At 46.5% G+C, this 12035-nt stretch overlaps 1 protein-coding gene across 1 annotated transcript in view; it reads right to left on the bottom strand.

Annotated features, from left to right (window-relative positions):
* LOC147602925 (uncharacterized) overlaps positions 1–10409 on the bottom strand; it is a 78684-nt gene extending 68275 nt beyond the window's left edge. The window contains exon 1 of the mRNA XM_086797228.1: positions 9898–10409. Coding sequence (XP_086653354.1) covers positions 9898–10212 — 315 coding nt within the window. The 5' untranslated portion in view covers positions 10213–10409. The remainder of the gene's footprint in view (positions 1–9897) is intronic.
* Positions 10410–12035: the final 1626 nt, after the last annotated feature.

The following is a 12035-nucleotide window of genomic DNA, read 5'->3' as shown; positions in this document are numbered from 1 at the left end:
GAGCACGTCCTGGATCTGGAGTTGCTGAGGTGATCGTGGCCGACGGGGGGCCGAGGGCGTCGGGCATGATGGAGTGTAGAGGCTCGGTCCGAGGTTAACTCCTCTCGGGTGAGGTAGGTCCTATTGAGTGGCCAATCCTAGACAAATTGAGTGTAGATGCCTTCAAATAAAAGATGATTAGTGATATCCAATCCTCTTTAAAATTTACAAATCCCTCTTGATCAGTAGGTCTTAGTTGGTATGCTCCCATTCATATTTTTGTGCACGCGCATTTTGTAAGCTCTTACCACAAGCCACTCCAACAATGTTTATTTGCAAGAAATTGCAACCTGAGTAGATGAATGGTTTATTTGGAAATGCATGGGATATGGTGGAAGGGGTGCATAAGGTGGATGTATATTCTTGTATAGTTATGATTTCAAGTATCACACTTTGATACTTGGCGACCAGTTGAGGCTTTCCAGTGGATCCCGAGGGGCACTTCAATCCGCTGCCTCAATTGCCAGGTTGGCATTGATCTCTCTCCCGAGCAGCAGCTCACTCCGCTTCTTCTGAGTATTCGGAAGAAGATTTTATCCTTGAGCTCGGCAAGGCTATCCCTAGCACACAGAGTGGTGGTGGCAAACCAAGTACTGCTTGCCACCATGTGGTACATCACTTCATGCTGGGCCTTTTCTCAGGCATGTATTGGCCAGGTACAACGTTTGATCCGGAACTTCTTGTGGGTCGGAAGTGATGGGAGGCCAGCCAGGGCCAAGGTGGCATGGAGAGTGATCATTCAACCACGTAGCAGGGGGGGGCTTGGCCTCATCGATCCCACTATACAAAGTTGTGCCGAGTTGTGCCGCCCTACTGGGCAAGTTGATTGTCAAAGGACTCCTACCCGGAGGTGAGCCTTGGAAGAATTTCCTCTTGGCCCGGCACTTCGAGCCTTGGAGGCCCGTGGCCGCAGAGTACTAGATGGATCTTTACAGAGATGCGAGCTCGTAGTTTTAGTCCTACCTTTGAGGATAGATTCGCAGCCAGTCTACTTCGTACTTGGGATCATCTCAAGCCAGCCCTCAGACACAGATTGTTCCAGTGGCCTTAGAGGAGCAGCTTTGGCAGCCTTTGGTCTGGAACCCCATGATCCGTTTACCCAATGGCCACATGCTAGGGCCCCGACTACATATATCCTGGGGCGCCTTGAGCATGGGACCAGCCAAGTCTCTTGGAGATTGGATTGCACATAGATAGTTACCTCAGGCGGAGCAGGAGAGAGGCCTGACAGGGATCCGGGGTGGAGACAGGCTCAGCATCGACATCAACTCAACTATTCCTCAGGAGTGGCTGACTCGTATTCCAGACCCGATCCCCCCGTTGTGGCTAGGCGTGTTTACTAGACACGATATCCTCGTGGCGGTCCATGGAGTAGATGAGGACAGTGGTCTGCTCACTTTTTCTATTGGATCCCATGGCACACTAGAGAGATCAGAGCACCCCTTGGAGGATTTCAAAGGCTACACTTTGCAGAGGGTGTGGGTGATTGGTTTTCGGGCACGAGTATGGCACATAGATCCAGCACCGGCCAAGGTGGCCAGGGAGACACTTTGGCGGCTATGGATTTGGGAGAGCCGACCTCTCACAACGCGATTGCAATGGGACCTTGGAGAGTGGACTTGGCACGATCCCGTAGATCGAGAGGATCCGGATGCCCCTTTCTTTGCATATACAGCGCGGCTTGGCCGCAATATCCAAAATGCTTGAGATAGATGGCACACCGACAGCAGCTGCACACTGGCAATCTCATAGCACTTCCTTTCAGATTTCTGGAAGAGGCTTTGGGATAGCTATCGGCCGAGGAAGATCACTCTCTTTCTTTGGCTAATGGCACACAGGAGTCTTGCAGTCGGTACTTGGCTAGCAGTCGGAGGTCGGTCAGCAACTTGCCTAAGGTGCGGCCACCCCCAGGCGTCTCAACGACATTACCTTTGGGATTGCCCAAAGGCTCGGCAGATTTGGCAATGGATTCTCCACATCTTTGCTATGGACAAGGCATTGACCCGGATCATCACTTGGGGTACTATCACTTGGGCCACCGAGCTAGAGTGGTCAGGAATTAAGAGGAGGATGGGGGAGGACTAGCCCTTCAGGTCTCCCACCATCGTATTGCAACAGTACCAGTCACAGCCCCACCGACAGGTGATTGGCGACCAGGCTCATGCCAGCGATGGGAGATTTGCAGTAGCATAGCAACCTAGCACATCTGGCGTGCTAGATGCAACAAGGCCATCGAGGGTACCCACACTCCGGCGGCGGCTGAGAACATCAGGAGCATATGGCTCGGTATCATTCACACCCTCCGTGGTCAGTGGGGGAAGCTACAGGGAGGTTGTGACCGCATGCAGAAGCGGCGGGAAGCCATCTTGAGACTTTGGAGGCCTGGCCCTTTCCTCACAGATAGAGGCGGTGACCCCATTTGACATTAGAGACCATCTGTATGGTTGTTCCACACCCCCCCCCCTCCCCCTGTATGAGATAGCCTTCTCCTCACAAAGCGGCCAGCCGGAGAAGAAGCATCTCTTTCCCTTTGATCATTTGTCTCCCGCCCTTATATGAGGTGAGTTTGTATCTAGCCCGTCGTGGTTGTACTTAGCCCTTTGTGGCTGTTTTTTCTTTAACTAATTGAAGGATCTTTTTCCCGGAAAAAAAAAGTAACCCAATTGACCAGTAAATTCATGTTGATTGTGCTCTTGCAAAGATATCACATCTGGCTTCACACTAGCAATATAAGACCATAAAAGTCGCCATTTTTCAGGTTTGCACAACCCACGGACATTATATGTCATGCATTTGATTGGTGCACTCATGTATATAAAATATAGTGTATGTATTTTATTGGAAAGAATCTGTCCAGCGACAGCGTGAGTCTTCTCTGTGCAGCTGAGTGTGTTCACTCGCCCTTGTGTGTGCTGCGTTGTACATCCCTGTGTGTGTGTGCGCGCGCGTGCGTGCGTACTGTGTGTGTGTGTGTGTGTCAGCCAGCCCGACTCCTGTTCTACAACAGCGTTCTACAGCAGCAGTATTTCCTCGTCTGCAGCAGCATTAAGGTTTCTACTGCATTTGGGGCTTGCAGCAGATTCGCAGCAGCAGATTCGGCCAGTGGTACCACAGCAAATTCTTGTCTGCAGTAGCAGTAGGGCTTAGAGCGGTTCTGGGGCTTATAGCAGATTTAAGGTGTGCATGATGGAATCAGCTGAGCAGGCCATTTATAAGCGTCGGAAAGCAATGAACACCTCGAATTTGGATGCCATGTCTTTGATTAAGGAATGCCTGCATGAGGATTTCAAAGAAGCAAGATGTGCTTGGGAAGGACCTGCTCCAGTCACAAAAGTGCGTATTCCGGTGCAGGAGCTCATGGATCCGGTTGCGCAGTATGCATTGAATGCGGTGATTCTCTTTTTCCCGGGCAAGATGCCTAGTGCACAGGATGTGGGACAATGGGTTGATTTCTTGCTTAAGCGGCAAGCAGTCCGGGGTGTTTATTTTGGAGCGAGAGGATTCTATGAGGTCTTGTTAGCAGACATGGAAGCTAGAGATGCTTTGTTGGAAATGTCTCCCCTCTTCTTCAATACGCAAATGACTCATGTTCTTCCCTGGGCTCTTACTAAAGATTATCAGAGCCTTATTCGACATAAGTGCCCGGTTTGGGTTGAGGTGGTGGATTTTCCTCGTACTTGGCGTCATTTTCTTCCTTTGTTGGCTGCTCAATTGGGCAAAGTGATTTGCCCCCCGAAGTTGGATGCCAATACAAACCGACCATTCAAGCTTAAATGGGGGAAATTTGCCAATTCCTGTTTTCGCTGTGGCAAATTTGGTCATATGCAATCTGAATGTTCTGAACCAAATCTACAACCCCCTCCTTCGGCTGTCCCTACCCCTCAGACTCCTCCTCCACCGAAATCTTCCCCTGAGGCACAATCTAAAGGTGCTTCCGCATCCACATCAACAACTAGACTGAATAAAGGTAAAGGGAAGCAGTCTCAAATGCCAAGTGTTCCTGCTTCCCCGAACATCAAAGACAAGGGCAAAGAGAAGCTTCCTGCTACTCAGGCGTGGATAGTACCCAAGAAAACTGTCAAAGCACGTACTCTACCATCTTCTCGCAATTATGTGCCCCCCTTGAAGAATGTTGCTCAGCAAAAACTGCCTTGTAATGATAACTCTTCCTTGGCTCAGGCTTGGGATAAAGTTGTTCGATCTTATAAGGAAGTAGTTACAGGGGGCACCGTTTCAACGTCGGATGGCCATCACTTGTTTCCTCCACATTCGAGTTTTGATTTGGCAGCTGCTGTTTCCACGACAGATGCGGATGTGCCCATGGGCACGAGTTCTTAAGCTTTCTGTTGGTTTTCTCGCCCACTGTATATACCATTTAAGATGCATAGTTCTATACATTGCATTTCATATAATGTGCGCGGATTATGCAATCAGGATAAATGGAGGCTAACCTGGCACTATGTACATACTTGCAAAGCAGATATTGTTGTTCTTCAAGAGCATAATCAGCATAATTTTGCCGGACAAACTTCCTATTTTGTGGGATATTGGATAGCTTATGCAGGATCCGCTGGATACTCTGGAGTGCTGATGCTTGTTCGCCATGAATTATTTCCCATGTTGGTATTCAATGATCCAGCTGGCAGATGGATGGTCATTCAATGTATTATCAATGGGGAAGTTTTTGAGTTTGGTGGTGTGTATGCATACACAGCCTCTACTGACAGGGCTCGTTTGTGGCATGCCATCTCCTCTTATTGTTGGCGTTCTAATGCATTTCTTTGTGGCGATTTTAATAATGCTCCAAATCATGTGGATATTACTACTGGACATTCTCACATGCTTCATGTGGAACGACAAGCTTGGGATCTCTTTCAGCACACATGTAATGCCTTGGATTTGTGGCCTCTGTTGCAAGCCAATGATCCAGGATTCACATTTCAGCATAACGCTCGATCAATGTATCGTGCTCGTCTGGACCGATGGTATCTCTTTCAGATGCAGCAGTATGATGATTTTGTATGTGATATGTGGATTGATTACTCCTTGTGTCTCTCGGATCATGCTCCGATATGCTTAAAAATACAATTCGGTTCATGTTCTGCCAATGATTCATTAACTAGAAAGAGACTTCTGCATGTCAATAATGCTTATCTTAAGCATGAGGTTTTTCGCAATCTGATTGTGGATATTATTTCGCCATTGATCTCTCAAATGCATGTTGATATGGACACAGCATGGTTTCGTTTTGTTATGCGGGTTCAATGTGTGATCCAGGATTATGGCAGACACTGTTTATGTTCAACAGGCCAAAGGCACTTGTCAAAGTTTGATGCATCTGGCTAACACTTCATCTCTTACTGAAATCCAAATGACAGAGTTGCTTTCTGCTCGTGCTTTGTTGCGTCGTAATGATGAGAGAAAATTGGCAAAGTGGCAGACTAGAGCTCGCCAAAAGGCTATAGCGGATAAAGGATGCACTTCTAAACAATTCTTTCGTCATCTACATCTTTCTAGGCAGTCTCAAACTATTAAGAGGATTAAACTCCCGACTGGTGATTGGACTACCTCTCGTGTGGGGCTTGCACGGGCCATGGAATCTCATTATGGCAAGATTTTTGAGGCCTCTTCTCTCACGCAGGAAGGTCGACAGGCTCGTCGCTTGTTTTTATCTCAAGTTGCTCCGATTTTATCGGCCCACCAGGCTCAGCTTTTGGAAGCCGCTTTCACGGAGACAGAATTGTATGCCAGTTTGTGTGATTTGGGCCGTTGGAAATCTCCCGGTTGGGATGGCCTTACTGTAGAATTTTTCTTGTCGTTTTGGCACTACCTGGACCAGCCACTATTGTTAATGATAAACAGGGCATGGGAGTAACAAGTTTTGCCTTCATCTTGGAAAGAAGGCTTGCTCAAGTTGATTCCAAAGCAAGCACTTTGTGAAGAGTTCTCGCAATGGAGGCCGATTACGCTCATGCCTGTGGTTTATAAATTGCTGGCTAAAATGCTTGTCAATAGACTTAAAGGGTTTTTGCATGATGGTTTGCATCCATCTCAATATGGCTTCATTCCACGAAGGCAAATTACTGATAATCTAGCAAATGTCATCATTGGCATGGAGTATGCGAAATACACTCGACAAGATGTATTGGTCATGCAGGTTGACATTGAAAAGGCATTTGACACTGTTCTTTGGGATTACATTGCAGATACCATGCTTCGGCTGGGATTTGGGCCTAAGCTATCCTCTGTGGTTTATTTCTTGTATGCTGACAGTACCTCTGCCGGTTTGTTGGATGGTTTTCTCACAGATCCTTGGCATTTGGGACGTTCAGTAAGGCAAGGTTGTCCTCTCAGTGCTTTGCTTTATGCGATTGCTACTCATCCCCTGCTTATGTATTTGGAGTCTTTGACTTCGTCTGGAAGATTGCAGGGCCTGAAATTACCCTCTGGGAAACATTTTATTGGGCAAGCTTATGCAGATGATTCTCTCTTTATGCCTCGCAATCACCAAGATGATGTGGAACAAATTATGCACACTCTTCATTTGTTTGGATTGGCAGCAGGCCTCAAAGTGAATTTTCGTAAATCCAAACTATTGGCTCTGACTGAGTATGATTGGCATAAGCTGCTTTGGCCAGGCGAACTTGTTCCTCCGAACATTATAGTTCGTCATTTGGGTTATCCGCTGGGTTGGACTGTATCGGCTACACGGAAATTGGATTGGGTAGCCGAGCGCTTGCACTCCAAGTTACATTATTGGAAGTTGTCCACTTGGCCGCTTCATGTGCGTCTTAGAATTGTGCAATGCATTCTTGTAGCTTATGTGCAGTTTTATCTACCTTTGCTATATTGGTCTCAATCCCGCTTGAAGTCCCTTATGTCAAGTATATTGGCGCATTTCTGGCGCACTTCATCTCGTGGAAAGGGCCTCAGATTGTTATCCATTGACAAGTTATGCTCTCCAAAGCGCCTTGGAGGGCTGAATATTTTGGATTTGAGACGTCATGTTTTGGCTAGGAAAGCTATGCTTTTGCCGGTTTTGTTGGACCAGCAACAACCCTGGACTCTCATGGTGTCCCATTTGTGTCGGCATATTGTCACGCCATTCTATGGTCATTGGCAACCCACATACTGGGATCTTATATGTGGAAAACTTGAAGGACACATTCCAGGATGTCCTTTCACTTCTTCTCTCATTATTGATTGGAAGGAAGTTACTTCACATATGATATGGCATGGTTCCCGATCTTTGATGGGCAATTCCCTGCGGCTAGAGAGTTTGCATTGGAGTCGTGTATTTTCTTCCACTTTGGTTGACCGTTCACCTCGTCAGGCATATTTTCTATCTCAAAAAGGAATATGTCAGATACATCAGGTGGTGGATGACACTGGTGAGGTTCTTTCCTTCTCTGTTGCGGCGGATCGTTTTCAATTGGGATCCCATTATTCTCATCTTTGGAGAGAAATTCAGCGGATGATTGCTGATATTTCTCCTTTTACCTCGCTTGAATGTGGATTCCCGTCTATCTGATTGGAATCTTGGAACCACTGCTATGAAATGTATTTCAGCTGGGACAGTTTATGCCCTCTTGCAATCGGATGCATGGATAGTCAGACATGGTAATCAGCTATGGTCTCTCTCCAAATCTTCAATGTGGTGGAAACGTACATTGTTTCGCATTTGGAAAAGTCATCTGCCTCTCAAAGAACGCCTGTTCTTGTGGCGCTGTTTGGTTGGTGCTCTTTCTGTTGGTAGCTTGTTACATGCACGTCATATTGCGCCTTCACGTTGTGTCCGATGTAAAGCTACTGAGGAGACTGTCCCACATTTACTGTGGGGTTGCGTATGCTCCAGATCGTTCATTCGCCGGGTCTCGACTGCTCTTCGGCTTCGTTTCCCTTCGGTCATTTTTCACATACGGTTTTGGCTTTTTGGGGTGTTACAAGCATCACAGTCTCAGTTTGCTATATTTTTCAGCTGGGTCCGATTCTGGGTCTTTTGGACCATATGGCATGTTCGGAACAACCTCATGTTCCAAGCCAATGACATTGATCCCTTCCATTACTTCAAGTTCTCGCTTGGTCACGCGCTTCATTTTGCTTATGATGCTGGGGACATCACTCTTGATGCTTATAGGATTTACTTTGATTGCTTCTAGGTAGTGAAGCCTATGGTTACTCTTCTTTTTCTGGGTTTTCCTCGCTTAGAGGTTTCCCACTTGTAAATAAATCAAGGATTTACAAAAAAAAAAGTATGTATTTGATTGGTTCACTCATGAAACTATAGTTATAGGACATTAGGCGGTGTTCATGGAAACATCACCCAGATAGATGCCAAAGTTATTGGCTGAGATACCGAGACTTGCTTTTCTTTGCCTTTTTCATTTACATTGTTCTGAGTTTGTGTAAAATTTGGCGATTTAGCCTTTTCTTGGATATTGTGCCTTGGTGTAACAAGATCTGGCTCTTTAGGGATAGCCAAGGGAGGCGGCTGCAATTGCGGTTCAGGACATTCTGACTGCATATGTCCAAATTTCCCACATTGGAAACATGCACCTGCAAATTTTTCCCATTTTAATTTGAAAGGCCTTTCTCCTATCTCACAGGGTCCCTTGAGTCAATGACAATACCTGGAAGGGTGGGTTTGTTAGTATCCCACAAGATACAAAATCGATTCATGTTTCCATTCATTCTAGGGGGCAAACTACTTTCCCCAATCTTGCCGCAATTCCAGGAAGCAAGCGTCTCCACGTGTGGGGAAAATCGACAACCTCGACCCATACCAGGCATTTATGTCTTATCAAACTTTGGAAATCCCTCGTGAGTGACCAGGGCAACACATACACCATTTGTGTGTTGAACATAAGAGGAGACATTTCCAACAGCTGATTTTTTGCATCATTGTCCGAAAGCAAGACCTCATAAAACCCGCGAGCACCAAAGAAAACTCCTTGTACAGCATGTTTTTTGAGGACAGAGACTATCCACTGAGCCACATCTTGGGCTGAAGACATCTTGCCATGGAAAATAAAATGACTGCATTTTGCACATACTGCTTCATTGGGTTCATGAGATTCTGCCCTGGAATCTGAAATTTCAGGTTTGGCAAGGGACCCTCCCATGTCTTCCTTGCTTGAGCAAATTCTTCTGATAAACTCTCATGCCAACATCGGCCATCTTCATCTACCTAATTCCCCGTGTCTTTCTTGCGTTTGTAGAAGAAAATTCGCTCTGAAGATCTAGACATAAAGACGTCAAACTACTGCACAAGTGATACTGCAAGCAGCTAACGATCACTACCATATCTCTGCTGAGCAGCCTACTGATGGCGACTAACCTGCTGTTGGCGACTGGCCGCTGAGAGCAACGACTGCATACACACACCCTTCGCTTCTACTACACACACACACACGCCGTACACACGCGAACACACACACACACACATGGGCACTGGGCAGGTGAAAGCGCAGAGTGAAGGCAGTTACACAAGGTGGGCGGCAGAATCTGCAGAGGTCGAAAGCACAGAAACCCTAGATATGAGGGACTCAGTAGGTCAGGAGGGGTCATGGGCAGTGCGCAGGGGTTGGAAACCCTCCAAACAGTGTTGTCGAGGGCAGGAAAACCCCTAGGCTAGGTCGCACAGCAAACAGCTCCTCGATCCACACACACACACACCCCACTCTCTCTCTCTCTCTCTCTCTCTCTCTCTCTCTCTCACACACACACACACACACAAATACACCCCACTCTCTCTCTCACTCTCTCTCTCTCTCTCTCTCTCTCTCTCACACACACACACAAATACACTAAAATAACAAACTGAACTCTTATGAAAATCTCAACCTAGCAGAATCTTACCTTGATCCCAGAGTATGTTTCTCCAGGGGTGATATGATTAATGAGTGCAGTTTGCCGACTCAATCTCCTCTGCTTCAAGACTTCTCGGACGCCTTCGAGCTCTTCATTATCTGTACTTGCACAGCTTGACCTACCAGACACCAAAGGATCTGAAGCATGCCAAACTTCTCTTCCCAACATAGGGTCGCCATAAAAACCTAGGTTTGGATGCTGTGAAGTATCGATCACGGTTGTGAGTTTTGACAGACGAGGGCGTCTCTGGGGCCTTGCGTTGGATGTGCTAGGGCTTCCATCAGAGTCATCAGAAGCATCCATTGGTGTCGGAGGGATTGGTCTTCCCCTCAGTTTCTTACAGTTGAGATCCTCTTCGTCTTCACTAGCCCTTCTTCTGCGTGCACAAGGGCGTCCGTCGTCACTGCAACAGAGGATGTCCTGCCCCTTCTTGTGTTGGTCTTCTAGGTCCGTATTGCTTTCGATGCCAGTTGAGCTGGGCACTGCCTCGTGTAGCCAATTCGTTGGTGTTTTGCGAAGTCATGGGATCTCATGTTTTGATTAAAGCATAACGGCCAACCGTTTTATACCTTTGTTTTTTCTTTGGTCCTCGTGTTGTGGCATCCCAAAATGTGAACCTCTTGTCCAAATGCTCGCACACACAGCCCTTGGTCTCCTACACATGCCCAAATAGAGAGAGAGAGAGAGAGAGAGAGAGAGAGGTGAACAAGAAGGGTTCTAGGCGGGGTCTGCCAATGGAGTTCTAGGCAGGGTCTGCAATCTTATCTTGTTAGGGTGTTCAGCCGCCTTGCACCCAGGCCCTAGGGGGGCTCCCCCATGGCGAAACCAAGGGGTTCCAGTTCGGGCACCCCCAAACCAACTCCCCAGCAACCGAATCCGAGTCGTTTGGCTCATCACGTGAAAGGCTCGTCGCTCCAAGCAGGGACATGCAACTTCAGGTGGAGGGGTGGACATCCCAAGCGGATCCATCAGTACGCGGTATGCAAGGGGCCTAGCAGGCTTCAGTCGGGATCTGGGGTATCATGCAGGAAAGCCGCCATACACCCTCTCCACGTGGCACCTTCCCCCTACTTAGGTTTAGACAACCTAACCTTTGGGCACTTCCAACCTTCTTCAGAACCATCTATAGATCTTCATACAGTCTACAACCCGGAGTATGGCCTCCCAGGTGAGAACACCCAAGGTGGAGATAGAGTCAGAATTAGAGGAGCCATCGAAGTCTTCACCATAGAGGAGCGACAGAGCCTCCCCAACTCTAGAGGTGGAAGAGATCCGTAGGATCAACAAGGCCCTCACAAAGGCGAACAATTAGAGGAGCCATCGAAGTCTTCACCATAGAGGAGCGACAGAGCCTCCCCAACTCTAGAGGTGGAAGAGAACAAGGCCCTCACAAAGGCGAACAAGGGCAAAATTCTGATACTGCAACAAAGGGCAACACGAAGAACCAAGATCCTCTTGCTACATGGAATACTCAAGGCATGGAAAAATCGCACTATGCCGCGCGTATCAACTATGTTCGTACAACTCGACATGGTGGTGGAAAAACAAAAACAAATGCATTATGAGAGCTCTTCAACACATTCTACCGAAGGCAAATGCAACGATAAAATGAAATTCTTAAAAATCAGGTTATTTTATACCACACAAAAATATAGTCACTATTATTAACATCAATATATTATAAACACTCATCATGCTAAATCAAGTGAATCTATATATGCAGGATGGTGATGGAGAAGGAACATCAAAGTGACGCAAATTGTAAAAGAAATTGTTCTTAATACAAGTAGGAAAAGACTTTTAAAAAAAAGTCTTCTTCTTTTCAATTTCTCTTTTTCTAAATTTTGTTCGTTGAATATTTGCTTACAGATTTCTACACTAAACATGAATTTCCTATGAGGAATAAAATAATCATTTATCTCCATCTCCGACTTCGATAGTTTAATTGAATTTTCTCATTACCATCTTAGTGAATATGAAACGGTAGAATTTCCTCTCACAGATTATCTACTTATTCATTTTTTCAATTTTTGTGAAAATTAAACAGAGGAATAAAGAGAACCCTTATTTAATTATAAAAATTCTATATGTATCTATTTATGCATAAAATCCAATTCTGATGAAAG

Source organism: Cibotium barometz, chromosome 65, assembly GCF_041138505.1.
Source record: "Cibotium barometz isolate CiBa-2024 chromosome 65, ASM4113850v1, whole genome shotgun sequence".
Classification (NCBI taxonomy): Eukaryota; Viridiplantae; Streptophyta; class Polypodiopsida; order Cyatheales; family Cibotiaceae; genus Cibotium; species Cibotium barometz.
This window is presented reverse-complemented; position numbering and strand designations above follow the sequence as displayed.